Source organism: Callithrix jacchus, chromosome 2 (genome assembly GCF_049354715.1).
Source record: "Callithrix jacchus isolate 240 chromosome 2, calJac240_pri, whole genome shotgun sequence".
Taxonomy (NCBI): Eukaryota; Metazoa; Chordata; class Mammalia; order Primates; family Cebidae; genus Callithrix; species Callithrix jacchus.
In genome coordinates this window covers 153,673,472-153,693,053 of record NC_133503.1, presented here as the reverse complement: position 1 = coordinate 153,693,053, position 19,582 = coordinate 153,673,472, and the positions used below count along the sequence as shown (strand labels likewise).

General features: G+C 38.8%; 1 protein-coding gene and 1 pseudogene across 3 annotated transcripts in view; one reads left to right on the top strand and one right to left on the bottom strand.

Annotated features, from left to right (window-relative positions):
• The window catches only part of ANKRD55 (ankyrin repeat domain 55), a 136,201-nt gene that overhangs the window by 92,243 nt on the left and 24,376 nt on the right, over window positions 1–19,582 (bottom strand). For both annotated transcript variants that reach the window (XM_008992043.4, XM_078365493.1), the window contains exon 3: window positions 545–667. In XM_008992043.4, coding sequence (XP_008990291.3) covers window positions 545–667 — 123 coding nt within the window. The remainder of the gene's footprint in view (window positions 1–544; window positions 668–19,582) is intronic.
• Window positions 10,639–17,994, top strand: LOC100388053 (glycoprotein-N-acetylgalactosamine 3-beta-galactosyltransferase 1 pseudogene; annotated as a pseudogene). Its single transcript, XR_013532644.1, has 2 exons — window positions 10,639–11,898; window positions 17,651–17,994. The product of XR_013532644.1 is annotated as a glycoprotein-N-acetylgalactosamine 3-beta-galactosyltransferase 1 pseudogene (transcript).

The following is a 19,582-nucleotide window of genomic DNA, read 5'->3' as shown; positions in this document are numbered from 1 at the left end:
AGTCAAGCCAAAAGAAAACCCTGGGAACTTACTGCCCTGTCATTCCTTGGGTCAGAAGTTCTTAGCTAGTCGGTCATTTTCTCTCCATCTTCCAGAGTCTTTATGTTTATACAGAATGTCCAGGGTTTTCAGTTGTATTTAACAGAAAGAATAGGAAAGAAATGCATCTTCTCCATCTTCTCAGGAGCAGAAATCCTTGCTCTCTGCCTTTTACAGTCACATTTTCTCAACATCCATTGCTACCAAAAGTAGCCTGCTCTTTCCATACCCTTTCCTAACTACTTGACCTATCTATTTGGGTCATTCTTACAAAGATATTGAAAAGAAACTCAGACTGATGACTTCTTTATCAGAGGCGATGTAAACGAATCTGAAACTTTGCATTTAGCCCCCTTATTTAAAGAAACACCAAGATATCTGCACATAGCCACAGTATCAAAATGGCTGGTCAGATATACATTTATTAGCATTGCTCATGTCTGAATGCCATCCCCCCAAAAAATAGAGCAGAACATTCTGAATTCAAAATGCACACATATCTCACCTTCGCTGTCACAGCATTCTAGGATAGAAGGGTCTTCCCGAATGACTGCAGTCAGAGCATTGACATCTCCGTTAGAGGCTGCCTGATAAACCATGGTCAGATCAACTTCCTCAGATGAGTCACCTTCATGCATCAAACAGACACAAAGTGAGTGCATGGAGCCAGTTTTCTGAAAGAATAACAATACCTAAGTCCTTACCCACACAAGTGATTCAGTCAAACTTCTCAAGTGAATCCAGGCAGAAGACTGAGTCATCCTGGCCACACACTCTCTCACCACTTCTGAAGAAAGGCGGATCACTGAGTGCAGTTTGTAACATCGCTGTGTATTGGAAAGAAACCTGAGGGATTGGACGTCATTTGAGATTTTCTGATTCTTTCCAGGCATTCAGGCTTCTCGAAATCAATGAGCCCAGAAGGGAAAGTGAGGCCCTCATCTTGATTCTGCATTGCCCTTTTTGATCTGAAACATGTTCGTGTTTTCCTCACTGACTCAGTTTACCACCTTTGAAAGAGACATTGTGCTCTCCCCTCTCTATTCTCCAGATGTACTCAGCAACCTTTACTGCCCTATTCTGTACCCTGAGGGCTGACCCTTGCCGGCTGCCCCACCCAGGATCCCTCACCCTCTCGCTTGCCCATGGGAGGCACCAGCAGGAACCTGATGGGGAGAAGAGAGAGATGGGGCATTTCTTCCTGCCCTCCCCTAGTACAGTGTTTTGAAGGAGCCACCTCTCTCCTGCCAGGAGGTTCTTTCTCTGCAGAGCCAGTCTCTACTGGGTTCCCTGATAACACTGTCCCCTCCCATCCTCCTTAGCTGTAAGGATGGGAAATTCAGCATCCCTAGTTCATTCTTTCAGCCCTGCTTCATCTCCGCAAGTTGTCCCTTCATGAAAGTCTTTTCATTTCAACCACCTGGGATTTCATGAGATGGAATTTCCAGAAGAAACAGAACTGTAGGCAACACCTTTGAATTTGGTAGCCACCTGCATTATGCCTTTGTGCACGATTGAACCAACTAATAGTATGGTTAAAGGCAACATTAGGCCAGGCATGATGGCTCACGTCTGTAATCTCAGCACTTTGGGAGGCTGAGGTGAGAGGATGGCTTGAGCCCAGGAGTTCAAGATCAATCTGGGCAACACAGTGAGACTCTGTCTTTGTACAAAAATTTTAAAAATTAGCTAGGCATGGTGGTGGGTACCTGTAGTCTTAGGTACTCAGGAGGCTGAGGCAGGAGGATCGCTTAAGCCCAGAGCTCAAGCAGTAAGCTATGATTGTGCCACTGTACTCCAACCTGGACGGCAGAGTGAGACCTTGCCTTAAAAAAAAAAAAAGGTGACAACAGAACTATGGGTCAAGTGGGGCCGGGCACAGTGGCTCACTCCTGTAATCCCAGCACTTTGGGAAGCCAAGGCGGGAGGATCACTTGAGGCCAGGAGTTGAATACCAGCCTGGCCAATGTGGTGAAACCCATCTCTACTAAAAATACAAAAAATTAGCTGGGTGTGGTGGCACATGCCTGTAATCCCAGCTACTGGGGAGGCTGAGGCAGGAGAATCATTTGAACCTGGGAGGCAGAGGTTGCACCAGATTGAGCTGAGGTCTTGCCATTGCACTCCAGCCTGGGTGACAGAGCGGGACTCCATTTCAGAAAAAAAAGAAGATCTATGGGTTAAGTGGAACACAGCAGGGAGGACTGGGAGGGAGGCCTGCTCACGATGAAGAGATCTCCAGAGAGAGGCTATGCGTGACCAGTTTACTCACACAATTCCTCCCATGCATGTCCCCATTGCCCCTCAAGCATCAGCATAGCCGTTGTTCAGGGAAAAAATATGTGTGTAAGAAAAGGTTTTTCAAGTTGTATTTTTCTACTAGTGTGGTCGTTATGTCAAAGATACCTTTTAGTTTTCAGTTCTAATTGATCTTTAGTTGGCAGTGGTCCTAACCCTTTGGCTTGATGTCTCTGTCCCAGTATTTTTGGGAAGTCATAAGTGACTCTTAGCCAGTTGACCCATCTGTCCCCAAGGGAACTTGTTATTGGAAATGATTCACTTATGACAACAAACTGTTTTCTTACCCAGGTAGCATTTTGTTGTTTCCATTAGTTTGTTTGTTTGAGGCAGACTCGCTTGCACGTTTGCCTGGGGGCCAGAAGTGGGAGAGGACAGGTGTCAAGGTCAAATGCCACTCCTGTGATGAGCGCAAGGTCTGTGGAGCCAGACAACCTCAGCAGCAATCCCATCTTGCACTGACCAGCTGTGTGGACTGGGCCGGCTCCCTCTCCAGGCCTTAGTTTCCGTGTGTGTGTTTGTTTATTTATTTATTTTGAGATAGGGTCTCACTGTGTTACCCAAGCTGGAGTGCAGTGGCAGGATCTTGGCTCATTACAGCCTCAACCTCCCAGGCTCAAGTGATTCTCCCATTTCAGCCTCCTGAGTGGCCAGGACTATAGACAGGCACCAACATGCCCAGCTAATTTTTGTATTTTTTGTAGAGATGGGTTTCGCCATGTTGCCCAGGCTGGTCTCTAATGATCCTCCCACCTTGGCCTCCCAAAGTCCTGGGATTTATAGGCGTGAGCCACTGCACCTGACCAGTTTCTTTGGCTTTAAAATGAAGATAATAATAATGATAATTATCAAACTACCTACCTCTCTTATAAGTTTCTTGTAAGGAAAAAAATGAGTTAATATTTAATTCTGTGTGCTTTTAGAGCAAGGCATGGGATATAATAGTGTATGTATATACTTTGTTATGACTACTACTACTTAAAAAAATTTTTTTTTTGGTGTGTTTAGAAAGCATGAGAAATCTGGAAAATGCAGAGCAAAAAGTCTTCTCCTGTTGATGATGACTAGATGAAGAGTCCATATATTGCACAGAACATTAAGTCTCCATTAGGACCCTTCCCAGGACGCTAGACATGTTGGTAAGATGTCTCACAATGTATCTAGCACAAGAAATAGGGCCCAGAAATAGGACAAAGATGGGGCTGGTATCCAGTTGTGTGAACACATCCAAAGATGCTGGTGGTGTCACTTCAGAAGGAAGATTTTGGTAGCGGGCTGAGGGGCTCTGTGTTTAACAGCCTGTTTATATATTACAGAATGTGCTTATATAACAGATATAAATGTATTTCCAATCCAGTCATCACCGAGTGCAATACAATATGCAAGGCACATTCATCACACTGTCAACTACATACAGCTGAGAAAAACAATAAATGCATTGCCTGATAGAATTATGATCCCCAAAATATCTTACCAGAAGTCTAATGAGATGGGATTTAATAGGGCTAAAGGTAGAGTAACATATCTTAGTCCACAAAACATCCAGTTGAATTAATTGAGTCTGTAGTTTTTGCACTCCACATCCCCTCTCCCTGTTGATAAGATTAACCTCATTATTCTCTAGGGACTACCTCCTCTCCTCTTCTAGCCCACAGGCTGATTCAGTGGAACTGACTACCTCCCTGGTCAGGGGCAGAACATGTGGCTTAGAACTAAGACACTCAGCACTATCAGTAGCCTGGTCATGGAGACTGATTCAGGGATGTGACCCAGTTAGAGCCCATGAAAAGCAATGACACATTTGATACGTTGACTGGGGTTGTTGAGAACAATACTGTTGCTTTGTTCTATCACGCATGAACTTGGAAACCACCTGGTGACATCTTACCTGGTAACATCTTTCTCTTACCAGAGAAAGGTAGAGAGCTTTTCTCTGCCCCCATGCGTCCCTGCTCCCCTCAAAAAGAAGAAATCTTAGCCTGGATCAATGTTCTGAAGCATTTCTCCAGTGTTTTTTTCTAGTAGTTTCATGTCTTACATTTAAATATTTAATCTATTTTGATTTGACTTTTGTATATGGTGAGAGATAGGTGTCTAGTTTTATTCTTCTGCATATAGATATTTAGTCTTTCAAGCACCATTTATTCAAGAGACTATTTATTCAATGTATGTTCTTGGCACCTTTGCTAAAAATGAGTTGATTGTAAATGTGTGAATTTGTTTCTGGAATGTTCGATTGGTCTTCGTGTCTGTTTTTATACCAGTATCGTGCTATTTTGGTTGCTATAGCCTTGTAGTATAATTTGAAGTCAAGTTATGTGATACCTCCAGCTTAAGTCAATTTACATAAATTTTGTGTATTTGTTTAGATTTTCTTTTTAATCACTGAAAAAGTTCTAACTGATAAAACGTTTTAAAAAAAGAACTTGGAGTTTTAGTTGGAAAATTAGCTCTATAGAAATAAACAGGACTGTAATAAATTAGTAGGAAGTCTGGCTGAATTACCAAATCTAGTAGCCCATATTGAGGGCAATAATAGTTCTTTTCCATTCTTTACTGGTCAGTGTCATATTGAGGTCTATAGCCTCAATTAAACAGGGCTATAATGGCTGGAGAACATTCAGAGGTGAGTGGCTAGAAGTATGAATGGACTTTAATTATGTCACATGAAGAATAGTTGAAGGAAATAAATGTGTCTAGTCTGAAGATTATTCCAGGGGGTCATGAGAGTAGCCTTCAGAGATTTAAAGAGTTTTTTTTTTTTTTTTTCTGATATGGAGTCTCACTCTGTTGCACAGGCTGGAGTGCAGTGGTGCAATCTCAGCTCACTGCAACCTCTGCCTCCTGGGTTCAAGTGATTCTTCTGCCTCAGCCTCCTGAGTAGCTGGGACTACGGGCACACACCACTGCGCCCAGCTAATTTTTATATTTTTAGTAGAGACGGGGTTTCTCTATGTTGGCCAGGATGGTCTTGAACTCCTAACCTCGTGATCTGCCTGCCTCAGCCTCCCAAAGTGCTGGGATTACAGGCGAGAGCCACTGCGCCCAGCCAAGAGTTTTTTTTTTTTTTTAATTAAAAAGTTGTGGTAAAAGATACATGAAATTGGAAATTTTAACCATTTAAGTATACTTACAGTTCAAAACATTATGTCCATTCACACTGCTATGTGACCACCACCCATCTTTTCGTCTTCCAAATCTCTGTGCTCATTAAACTGTAACTCCGGTTCTTTCCTGTCCCCAATCCTGGAAACCACCATTCTACTTTCTGTCTATGATTTTGACTACTATAGGCACCTCATTTGTGTGCAATCAATAACATTTGTCCTCTTGTGACTGGCTTATTTCATTTAGCATACTGACCTCAAGCTTCCTCCACGTTGTAGCATGTGTCCGAGTTGTCTTCCTTGTTACGGCTCAGTAATATTTAATTGTATGTATGCACCACTTTTTGTTTATTCATTATCTGTCAGTGGACACTTGGGTTGCTCCCATCTTTTGGCTATTGTGAATAATGCTGCTGTGAACACGGGTCTACAGATCTCTTTGAGTTCCTGCTTTTAATTTAATTTTTGAAGGAACCATCATACTGTCTTCCAAACAGCTGCACCGTTTTATATTTTCACCAAAGTGCACAAGAGTTTCAATTCCCCCATATCCTTGCCAACACTTATTATTTATTGTTTGGGTTTTTAAATAAATAGCCGTCTGCATGAGGATAAAGTGGTATGTCACTGTGGTTTTGATTTGCAATTCTCTAATACTAGTGACAGTGAGCATTTTTCCATGAGGTTCTTGGCTATACCATATCTTTCAAGGAATGTCTATTCAAATCCTTTGCCCCTTTTTTAATTAAGTTGTTTGACTTTTCATTTTTGGGTTGTACAAGTTCTTTATATATTCTGAATATTAAACCTTTGTGAGGTATATGGTCCACAAATATTTTCTCTAATTCTGTGGGTTGCCTTTTTATTCTGTTGATAGTGTCCTTTGATGACAAAGCTTTTAATTTTGATGTAGTTTAATTTGTCTATTTTTTCTTTTGTTGTCTGTGCATTTGATGTCATAGCCAAGAAATTATTGCCAAATCCAATGTCACGACTCTTTTCCGTATGCTTTCTTCTAAGAGTTTTATAGTTTTAGGTCTTATGTCTGGGTCTTTGATCCATTTCCAGTTAACTTTTATATATAGTATAAAGTAAGGATCCAAATACATTTCTTCCATGTGGCTATCCTGTTTTTCAAACATCACTCATTGAAAATAATATTGTCTTAGTTCTGTTTTCTGCTGTTATAACACAGTACTACAAACTGGGTAATTTATAAATAAACTTATTTGGCTCATGGTTCTTGAGGCTAGGAAGTCCAAGGGCATGGTGCCAACATATGGTGAGGATGACCTCATGTCAGAAGAGTGAAATGCAGAAGCGAGCACGTGAGACAGAAGAGGAAGTCAGGCCAAACTCATTGTTTTTATCAGGAACCCATGCCAGAGATATCTAACCCACTCCTAAAATAACAGTATTAATCAATTCATGAGAACAGAGTCCTCATAGGCCAATCACCTCTAAAAAGCTCTACCTTTTAATACCCCTACAATGGCAACTACATTTCAACATGACTTTCAGTGGGACCATTCAAGTCATAGCAACTATTCTTTCCCTGTTAAATGGTCTTGGCACTCTTGTTGAAAATCGGTTGACCATAGATGTACGGGATTATTTCTGGACTTTCAGTTCTATTCCACTGAACTATATGTCTGTCTGTATGTCAGTACCATACTGTTTTCATTACTGTAGCTTTGTATTAAGGTTTGAAATCAGGAAGTGTGAAATCTCCAACTGTTCTTTTTAAAGATTGTTTTGGCTATTTTGGGGTCTCTTGAAATTCAGTATGAATATTAGGATGATTTTCCATTTCTGCAGAAAATATCATTGGGGTTTTGACAAAGATTATATGGAATCTGTAGATTGCTTTGGGTAGTATTGACATCTTAATAATAATAGGTTTTCTAATTCATGAAACACAAGATGTCTTTCCATTTACTGGTGTCTTCTTTAATTTCCTTCAGCAATGCTTTCTAGTTCTCAGTGTACCAGTCTTTTACCTCTTTAGTTATGCTTAAGTATTTTGTTCTTTCTTATACTATTGTAAATATAATTACTTTTTGAAGGGGTTTATGCAAACAATTTTATGGTTAAATTGCTCTGTGAGACTTCAGTGGTTAGAAATATCAGTGGGTGAGAGTGACCGAGAGACAGGTATTTTAACTATGATTAGAGCTTATAAAAATGGTCTGTGCCACCTCAAGAGGTAGTGAGCTTCCTGTCACTGAAGATGACCTCTCTTGGCTAGATGGCCACCAGACCTATTTAGAAGGAATTTAGACACAGAGTGAGGCACAGGGTAGGGGGCAAAGGAAGACGTGTGAAGCAGAACAGCATGTACTTCAGAATTCCTCCGGCCCTGTGATATGACACTAAACCATAGCTCAACGACGAATTAGGAAATGAAGGAGTTTCCCTAGAGGTTGTTTGGAAACAGCAAATCTAAACTGCAGTCAGTGCAAATAATTGGGCACAAACTTGGAAACTGTACAGAGAATTTCTGTAGAAATGCGGAAGCATGATGTAGAAATAACAAGTACAAAGATAAGGATGACGGATGGTCCTAATTGAATCGAAAATGAGGGTAGGCACGTTTTTTTCTACTGAAGATCAGAAACCCACTTATTAAGATTTCTGAAAGATCTACATAAACAAACAACACCTAAATCCTTCCTTGTCTTCTTCCTATCTCTATCTCTCTCATCTATTCATCATCTGTCTTTCTTCCTTTCCACACTGCTTACATTAGGAGCATGTTTTGAATGGTCTTGCCTCTCTAACTGCTTGAAAGCTAAACAAACTTATGTATGGGTACATAAAGAGAGATTCCAGAATACATATAGAGTGAGAGACTCTGAGAGTAGAAAATGAAAGAAATGTGAAGAAAAAGGAAGAAACATGTGAAGACATGTGGATTACATTTTATTTAAAACTTAGGTGTGGGCTGCTGCTGCCGGGAAATGATCGGGGCGCAGCAGGTGGCCTCAGTTAGCAGCCAGGAGCCGCGTCAGTGGCTGCCCAGGGAAGCAAAAGTCGCTGGTCCTCATCTCGTCTCCCTTTCTGCCCCCCAGAAGGTGCAAGAGGGAGCCTCGGTTGATGTCAGGAATACTGAATGTGCAAAAACTGGAAGCATTCCCTTTGAAAACTGGCACAAGACAAGGGTGCTGGGGTTGGGGGGGCAGATTGGAAAAAGAAAAAGACAAGGGTGTCCTCTCTCACCACTCCTATTCAACAGTATTGGAAGTTCTGGCCAGAGCAATCAGGCAAATAAAAGAAATAAAGGGTATTCAGTTAGGAAAAGAGGAAATCAAATTGTCTCTATTTGCAGATGACATAATTGTATATTTAGAAGATCCCATCGTCTCAGCCTAAAATCTCCTTAAGATGATAAGCAACTTCAGCAAAGTCTCAGGATACAAAATCAATGTGCAAAAATCACAAGCATTCCTATACACCAATAAGACAAACAGAGAGCCAAATAATGAGTGAACTCCCATTCACAATTGCTACAAAGAGAACAAAATGCCTAGGAATACAATTAACAAGGAACGTGAAGGACCTCTTCAAGGAGAACTACAAACCACTGCTCAGCGAAATAAGAGAGGACACAAACAGATGGAGAAACATTCCATGTTCATGGTTAGGAAGAATCAATACAGTGAAAATGGCCATACTCCCCAAAGTAATTTATAGATTCAGTGCTATCCCCATCAAGCTATGGTTGACCTTCTTCACAGAACTGGAAAAAACCACCTTAAACTTCATATGGAACCAAAAGAGAGCCTGCATAGCCAAGACAATCCTAAGGAAAAAACAAAAAACAAAGCTGATGACATCACACTACCTGACTTCAAAATATACTACAAGGCTACAGTAATTAAAACAGCATGGTACTGGGAAACAAAACAGAGATATAGACCAATGGAACAGAACAGAAGCCTCAGAAGTAACACAACACATCCACAACCATCTGATCTATGACAATCCTGACCACAACAAGCAATGGGGAAAGGACTCCCTGTTTAATAAATGGTGTTGGGAAAACTGGCTAGCCGTGTGCAGAAAGCAGAAATTGGGCCCCTTCCTTACACCTTATACAAGAATTAACTCAGATGGAGTCAAGATTTAAGCATAAGACCTAACATCATAAAAACTCTAGAAGAAAATACAGGCAATACCATGACTAAAACACCGAAAGCAATGGCAAGGACTTCATGACTAAAACACCAAAAGCAATGGCAACAAAAGCCAAAAGAGACAAATGGGAGAAGTTCTAATTAAACTTAAGAACTTCTGCATAGCAAAAGAAACTATTATTAGAGTGAACTGGCAACCAACAGAATGGGAAAAAATTTTTGCAAGATACCCATCTGACAAAGGGCGAATAGCCAGAATCTACAAAGAACTTAGACAAATTTACAAGAAAAAAACATATAACCTCATCAAAAAGCAGGCAAAAGATATGAACAGATACTTAAAAAAAAGACATTTATACAGCCAACAAACATATGAAAAAATGCTCATTATCACTGGCCATTAGAGAAATGCAAAGCAAAACCACATTGTGATACCATCTCACACCAGTTAGAATGGTGATCATTAAAAAATCTGGAGACAACAGATGCTGGAGAGGATGTGGAGAAATAGGAACGCTTTTACACCGTTGGTGGGAGTCTAAATTTGTTCAATCATTGTGGAAGACAGTGTGGTGATTCCTCAAGGATCTAGAACTAGAAATACCATTTGACCCAGCAATCCCATTACTGGGTATATACCCAAAGCATTATAAATCATTCTAATATAAAGACACATGCACATGTATGCTCACTGTGGCACTGTTTACAATAGCAAAGACTTGGAACCAACTCAAATGCCCATCAATGATAGACTGAATAAAGAAAATGGGGCACATATACACCATGGAATACTATGCAGCCATAAAAAAGAATGAGTTCATGTCCTTTGCAGGGACATGGATGAAGCTGGAAACCATCATTCTCAGCAAACTGACACAAGAACAGAAAACCAAACACCGCATGTTCTCACTCATAAGTGGTTGTTGAACAATGAGAACACAAGGACTCAGGGAGAGAAGCATCACACACCGGGGCCTGTTGGGGGTGGGTGAACTAGGGGAGGGATAGCAGGGGATCAAGGGATTGGGGAGGGATAACATTAGGAGAAATACCTAATGTAGATCATGGGGGGATGGATGCAGTAAACCACCATGGCATGTGTATACCTATGTAACAATCCTGCACCATCAGCACATGTACCCCAGAACTTACAGTATATATATATATACACACACACACACACACACACACACACACACACTTTCTGGAAATGGTCTCTAAATCCTGGCTGAATTTTTAAATCTTCCTCTTTGGATCAGCAATAGGATTTCTTTTATGTTCTCAACTCTTTAGTATTTTGTTAAAGAACAGGGTGACACCCAGCCTAATGTTCTTCATAATGATTCTCATTCAAGGCATTCAGATGATAATAGACAGAATCATATAGCAGGACAAATGAACTTCAATGCAGATTCTAGCCAATATAATGATGAAAACACAGACATCGCTGAAAACCTCTATCAGAAAGTTAAAATTCTTTGCTGGTTTATGACAGGCCCTCAAAACCTAGAGAAAAAGGCCAACATGTCCAAGCTGCATGGGCCCAGTGTTGTAAGAAAGTGTTGTTTATGAGTTCAGAAGAAAATGAACTTCCCTGCTGTGCGAATGAAAACTGAAGAAGGCAGAGATCAGCTATACTGGAAAACAATGAAAGCTTTTCAGTATGTTCATGAACATTATTTAGAAGATGCAGACTGGTTTTTGAAAGCAGATGATGACACATATGTAATACTAGACCATTTGAGATGGCTTCTTTCAAAATATGACCCTGCATAACCCATTTACTTTGGGAGAAGATTTAAGCCCTTATGTAAAGCAGGGCAACATGAGTGGAGGAGCAGGATATGTGCTAAACAAAGACGCCTAGAGGAGATTTGCTGATGCATTTAAAACAGACAAGTGTACGCAGAGTTCCTCCACTGAAGACAGCACTGGGGAGATGCATGGAAATTACAAATGTAGAAGCAGGAGATTCCAGAGATACCACTGGAAAAGAAACTTTTCCTCCCTTTGGCCGAAACACCATTTAATAAAGGTTATCGACCTAGAACCTTTTGGTACTAGAATTACAACTATTATTCTTCCATAGAGGGTCCTGGTTGCTGTTCTGATCCTGCAGTTTCTTTTCACTATGTTGATTCTACAACTAAGTATGAATTAGAATACCTCGTTTATCATCTTTGTTTATATGGTTATTTCCACAGATATCAAGCTACCTTGCCTGAAAATATACTAAAGGGAATTAGTCAAGCAAACAAAAATGAAGACACAAAAGTGAAGTTAGGAAACCCTTGAAAGAAAATCATGAATAAACAAAGGTAAATGTTTGGCATTGCACTGAAGGAGGACGTGTGCATTTCTGACATAGAGCACTGGAATCCCAGTGAGGAATTCTAAGTGAACATTCCATATAGAAATCTTTCACATGAATAACTATGAACTGAGGCTTTAAATGAGTTGTGAAGTCTGTTCAAATGTGTTTTGATATAGTAATATACAAATCTATCTATCCGTATATATGAAGAACTTGTATTTTTAAAATGATGGGCAGGTAGAGGAACTAGAAAAGTGATTTTGTTGCCTATTTTTGACCATCTGTATTATTGTCTTTGAGAAACTAAAACAGTTAAATTTGCTAAGGCTATACTGCACCGTGTTAGTAATAAACAGATCTGCCTTAAAGAAAAGTTTAGAAAGAAATGTTGTTGCTCAGTGCTGTTAATACAGCTCAAGAATTGGGTTTACATTTGCAGTATGATACAAATGATCCAACCCTACCCCAAACACATCGTTTTTGTCTAGTGAAAGTTTTGTTGTGATTGTTTATAATTGGCAGTATTTCTTCCAGAAGAAGCTAAAATAAGACTGGCACTTATCCTGAAGTGCATTAATAAAACCACACTTCAAAATTATCCTGGCCCTTGACTATATCATATACTTGATTCTAATTAGTAATTTTTTACGGAATCTCTGTTGTCTCTTTTCTAAATATGTTTAGCCGCTCTTGAATACCATTCTCCGCTATTAATTCACTGAAAGCATTCATCGCATTCTGTAAACATGTATTTTATAATACTTGTTCCCAAATTTACCCACTGTTAATTATGGGTAACTAATAATAAATTTAATGCTATTTGAGGATGCTTTTCTTATATCAGTGCCACTTACTAAGTGACATTTTAAATTGATTATTTTAAATTCTTTCTCACTACAGAGTTACGGTTTCTCTCATTCTCATCCTGTTGAGAGATGAGAACTTGTTTGTGCCTTTCATAACTTGTTTAAAACACAGTTTTAAAGTTCATTTTAAGGATCTGAGGTAACTACTAGTTACACTGGCAAGATTATTTTGAATGCAAGATTTTGACAAGAATTAATTAAAAACAACAGAAAATATAGAGTGCTTAAACAAAAATATTATATATTGAAATAGTAAATACTTAATTTATAACTAACAGTCTGAAGGTTGATGTTGACTTACTATTTTGGGATAGATAATTGTTTTGCCAATGGATAATTCTAACAATGCAGAATATCTATTCAAGACTGTCATCAAAAACATTCACAAATGTTTCATCCTATTTTTAGTGACTCTGTTTAAAGAGTTTCTGAAAGGAAAGAAAATTTTCATTTTTATTATCTTTAGCAATCCTGAGTGTACCATAACAGAATATTTTATAGGCTTTCTATGAGATTATTTTTAATCGTGCAAAAGATTTACATTTCCCTTATGTTTATCATTATGCCAATTTTACATGGCTGTCATGCCACTGACTCTGCTGTTTAGCTAAATAATTTCTTTTTTTTCAGAGACAGAGTCTCACTCTGTCCCCCAGGCTACAGTACAGTGGCTCAATCTCAGCTCACTGCAACCTCTGCCTCCTGGGTTCAAACAATTCTCCTGCCACAACCTCCAGAGTAGGTGGGATTACAGGCATGTGCCACGACACCTGGCCAACATTTGTATTTTTGGTAGAGATGGAATTTCACCAGTGTTGGTCAGGCTGGTCTTGAACTCCTGAACTCAGGTGATAAACCTGCCTCAGCTTCCCAAAGTGCTGGGATTATAGGCGTGAGCCACAGTGCCGGCTAGCTAAATAATTTCTATTTATTGTGCCAAAACATGTCAAAATCATGACGTCTTTGAATGGTATGTTTGAGAGGATGTTCATTTCATTGACTAACCATAGATTACTCTGTCCACGTAGTGAAAACATGCACCAGGATTTACCATGGTAGTATTATCTGCCAGAATTTCAAGGCATTCATTTTATGCTTTGAACAACTCTTCACCGTGATGTGAACATGAATTTTCATATGTGTTTGACTAGAAGTATAGATGGTTTACTCTAAATATCCAGAAACCTTAAGCTTTGCTCATAAAAAATGAATGTTGTGATGCATCCTGGGCTCTCGAGTCAGACTTGCTTGAGTTTAAATTCTTGCTCCAACACTTACTGTTTTTGTAACCTTGAGCAATTTTACTTAATCTCTCTGTATCTCAATTTCCTCATCTGTAAATTAGGGATGATAATACTACCTCCCTCACAGGATTTTTATGAGGATGAAATAAATGTAAGGTTCTTAGAACACTGTCTGTCCCAGAAGGGGAGCAATAAATAGAAGATTGTATTATTATTCTATCACCTTGGAGTGTAAATATTGCATTTAAGTGAATGAAAAATTTGCTTTGAGCAGATACTGAAGGAAATATTGCATACATTTCTTAATAAGTAATAGCTAGTATTTATCGAGTACCTACTGTATGCTAGGTACTGTGCTTAGATAATCTGTGTATAATAGTGTTAATCCTCAAAATTTGAGTGTTATTCCCATATTATAGATAAGAAAACTGAGGCTCAGAGAATTAAAGTAACTTTGTCACTGTCACAAAGCTAGCAAGTAACGGAGGTAGGATTTATATTCAAACCTGTGTGTTCATTTGTACAGTATCAGGCTTGGGGTTAGTCATTTAGCATTATTTCCATTTTTATTTATATGATATGTGACATCTGCTACATTGGCCAGTAATAGTCAAGTTAACCTTGCCAAATTGTCATAGTGATTCTTAAACTGTGGTTCATACACTTGCCTAGGATGTTGCTAAGATGCAGATGTGAAGACCCCAATCTAAGAAATTGTAATTTAAGCATGGGGCCCCATTCTCACCAGATACCCTAAGGCAGTGATTATCAAAAGGGTGGTCCCAACAAACAGCATCAGCATCACCTGGGAACTTGTTGGAAATGCAACTCTCTCAGGGACCTATCTCAGATCTACTAAATCGGATAATCTGGGAGCAGGGGCAGGGCTAGCAGCTGTGTTTAAGCAAACACTGCAGGTGTCTTTCTCATCCTAGTTTGAGAACCACTGCCCAATAACCTACATGATTTTGGTGCAAATACTGTTTCAAACACATGGACGATTGCTGCCCCATTACCTAGACGTCTTTCAAAAACCATGTTTTAAATCAGTGTAGTCCGGGATAACACTATATTAAATACAAAATAAAGATAACTTAAAGTGTCATTGGATCATTCATTTTGGACAAAATTTTAGCTTCTCGAAAGTCACTAATATCAGACCCCGCAACAAAATCTGTAATTCTCCAAGTTTAGTAGTTTTATATTGAGGCAGGAAGGGTTCATTAAGTACTAATAAGTGCATAATTTATTAAAAGCATACATAAAGTGTCATCAAAAAGGTCACAATTGTTAGTAAAAAAAATTGAAGTAGTAAATGCTATTTTATTACATACAGAGCACTTTTCTGCTAATTCATTGTTTTGTGTGACTGAATAAAGCAAAAATAATAATAATAATTCTCCAAGTATTTAATAGAGCACATAAAATCAGATTTCTTGATGATGATGTATTCATTATCTTTTAGATTATGATCTTTTTTTATTTGGATAAATGAGTTTAGTGTGGCTTCAGAACATAAGGCTTTTGATGTCTTAGGTTCTCTAATAATGGTATGGTTGTATTTTCTAGTGGAAAGTTCATAGATAAAGCAGTTTTTTTTTTTGTCCCAGTTTGTTTTCAAATCTCATAAATTTCAGAGTTTTTCTTACTGTAATGAGATATGAAAATAAATCACTGATCAGCTTTTAATATTTTTTGAATATGGAATTGAATTTGAGCATTAAATTTGCTAACTGATTATTTTCACAATTGTTTTCTTGAGTATTAATTTTTCACTTCAAGACTGTCAAACTATAGTTATTACCAGGCTGATGCACCATTGTACTTGAAAGAATCCCTTGATTGATTCGTTCTATCTAGCATTTTATTCACCATTTAAGTGTTCAGTTCATTAGACTATGATTCTTCGGCAGTTTCTGCTTTGTATTTATTGCCCTACTTTATTTGCTTTATTACTAACTTCCATTTTCTAGTTACTCTTAAATGCTGCCTTTACAGTGTTAATTTGACTATTAACAATAATTAGAATTTTTATTAATTAATTGATAATTTTAAACCTACTAACTAGGTTTCCCTATGAGATTGAAAGTAAAAGTCTTTCTAAGAATAATGCCTGCTGGCTCTTAAGATACTTGCCCTACTTAAACATCTATAATTTAAAATTAATTCTATATCTACAGTTATTAAAAGAAGTAAAAGTTATTTGGATTCTTCTACTCATCCTTTTCTCAAAAACAAACAAACAAACAAAAACGAAACTCGTTTGCTTTGTTTTTCTTTTATTTATTTATTTATCGAGAGGGAGTCTCGCTCTGTCACCCAGGCTAGAGTGCAGTGGTGCTGCCTCCGCTCACTGAAACCTCTGCCTACTGGGTTCAAGCAATTCTCCTGCTTCAGCCTCCCAAATAGCTGGGATTATAGGCACCTGCTACCACGCCCAGCTAATTTTTTATGTTTTTAGTAGAGACAGGTTTCACCACGTTGACAAGGCTGGTCTTGACCTCCTGACCTCAGGTGATCCACCTGCCTTGGTGTCCCAAAGTGCTGGGATTACAGGTGTGAGATACCCCATCCAGCCTATTTTTCTGCTTTATTAGGCCTGACAGAAATGTAGTAAGCAATCTAGGAGACAAGCTGTGGTAGATTTTGTGCTAAATGTTTATGTTACCTCTGTTGACTTAAAAAAAAAGCTTATATATGAGTAGAAATAAAAATTTTAACACAGGCAGGAATAAGGAATTTTGCAAATTCTCTTTAGAGAAACGAACATTAAGGTTTTATAGTTGAGTTGTGTTCTATTTCAACTCCCTTACCTCTCTAGTTTTCAGTTTATGTAAGTTTTAATAACTTTGCAGGACCCTGCAAATTAATAATCTACATGACATATATTATTACAGGGAAACTAATCTTACTGCTGAGCAGTGCATTGTACTACATAGTGAATGCTTGTGTTTGTGTTTTAAAAATTATTTAAGGTAATGCTGTTATAAAGGGTTTAAAAATGTCTAGTGACTTGCTTATTTTAAATAATCATCATTAAGTCAGAAAAATGTATTTTAAAATGTTTCTTACAGTGCCTTTTGAACATTTTTAAACAGCAAATTTAAATAATGCGTAAAATAAACTGCCATGGTCAAAGTAAAAAAAACAACAACAAAACTTAGGTGTGACCTGGTATGGTGGCTCATGCTTATAATCCTTATACTTTAAGAGACTGAGGTGAGAGGATCACTTGAGACCAGTAACTGGCAACCAGCCTGAGCAACACAGCAAAACCTCATCTCTGCACTGTGTTTTAATTGTATATGTATATATATATAATGTGTAAAAGTCTGTAATGGCCTGGAAGAACATGCATCAAAAAGTCAATAGAGATAGTCTCTTGGATATTCCTCAGAACTTTTTATATTTTTTCAAATTCTTTATAATAATGAATTTATGTTCTTTTATACCCATCAAAATAAACCAAGTTTTTTTTTCTTACATGATAGGAGAGAAGTCAGGCTTACTAGCTTTAATATACTAATACTAAGGGGGTACCAGAGCCTACCACATCTATAACTAAGAAAAAGTCCTTGCTATTTGATGAAGTCCAAAAAAGGAAAAAAATATGTATTTTGCTAATTCTGATCTTTATAAATGTAAGGTCTTTTATGCTGACTGACGGCACCATGAATGCCATGGCAACCCCCGTGACCCACACGTCCACCTCTGGATGGCCTCCCAGAATTAGAAAATCTGAAGTAACTGCAAAACCATGAAAAGAGGAAGAATGATCAACCCTACGATACCTAATTAACTTGAGACATTCTTCTGTTGTTCCTTATTCCTGTCTCAATTGATAAGGCAATGGACTTTGTAACTGACCTTGGTCAACCTTGTGACTCCAGACCCTACGACCCCCTCCCAGCTTGCAAAAACCACCCTGCACTGTAACTTCCATAACTTTCCACTGCCTACCCTAAACCTATAAAACCAACTCTGATCCCACTGCCCTCCATTGACTCTCTTTTCAGACTCAGCCCACCCACACCCAGGTAAAAAATAGCCACGTTGCTCACACAAAGTCTGTTTGTGGCGAGGGGGGGTCTCTTCATTCAGCATGTGCATTTTAACAACAAATACTTTAGTAGGTTTTTTTTTTTAAATAGGTATGTATTTTAATTTTTATTAATTTTTACCTAAAAATTGGAAGGACAGAGAGCCTTGAAATCATGGTCACAAAACCTGATTTCTGAATGTATCACAAATTATCTAATGTCAAGGGCTTAGCATTAATACTGGTATGTCAGACATGTAATAGGCTGTTAAAAATGTTTTGGATTTGAGGACCTTCCTTAGAGTATCTCAGGTTTTACAAAAGTTTGCTTTTTTAGAGCTTCACATGGTGGCTCTGTCCTTGGGTTATAATGGAGCTCTTTGGGAAAGCCCTTGACTCCATCAGTTACTGGGCCCATTTTATTGAAATTACCCAGAGTCAGCTTGACACTTGTTCTCCCTAAACTGTTACCCTTTTGCAGAAGGGCCAATTCAGTGGAAGGGCACATTGGGTACTGCAATTTCAGGAGTTCAGACCAGAGTAAGTTAGGAAGGCTTTCTTTGTTTTTTTCCATTCTGAGGATTCTTGGGTGACTAGACACACCCTAGAGTCACCAATGATGTCTGGATTCATTTTGGACAACTACAGAGGACTCTGTAGATCTTAGACTGTTCCTTGAAATAGAATTGATTGCCTCCGAGGAACTGAAATTTATTCATTCATCCATTTACTCATGTACCATGGGCTAGTAAAATTGTAGTTACAAAGGTTGTATTGTTTCTGCCCCTAAGAAAGACATGCCCTAGTGGGAAGACAAATGTCTAATTTATGATTGAGACATACTGGAGATATTATGGCAGGACAGGAGCAGAATCACTTAAATGAACAGTTTCCTGAGTGTTCTCCTAATTCCCTCTCTCCTCCTGCAGGATCATCCTGAACGCTTTGGAGAAATTGCATTCTTTGGAGAAATGCTTAGGGGTACCCAGAATGACCTAGTCACAAAGTGGCCAGCCTTTCCACCTTTAAGGAACATGCCAGGCCTTATACTGCACCACGATGGCTCCATGGGACAACATTGCCACCCACTGGTAATGAGGAGTCTCTGTGTATCTTCACCAGGCCCTAAGTCGATCTGGAACTCTTTGGCCATGCAAAAACAAGTTTAAGGTCATTGATACAGCTGGTAGGCATTGGAACAAAATTAGTCTCATGTGACTCTTATCAAATATATTAAGGAACGCAAAGAATACATATAGGAAAATGGGGCTGGGTGCAGTGGCTCACGCCTGTAATCCCAGCACTTTGGGAGGCCAAGGCAGGTGGATCATGAGGTCAGGATATCGAGACCATCCTGGCCATGGTGAAACCCGTCTCTACTAAAATACAAAAAATTAGCTGGGCGTGGTGGCCACTGCACTTCAAGAGTAAGACTGTCCCCCCCCCCAAAAAAAAAAAGAAAAAAGAAAAGAAAAATGGTAAGAGCACAGGTTCTGGGGCCTCACCTCTAGAGTTTGATACTGGCACTGCCACTTACCT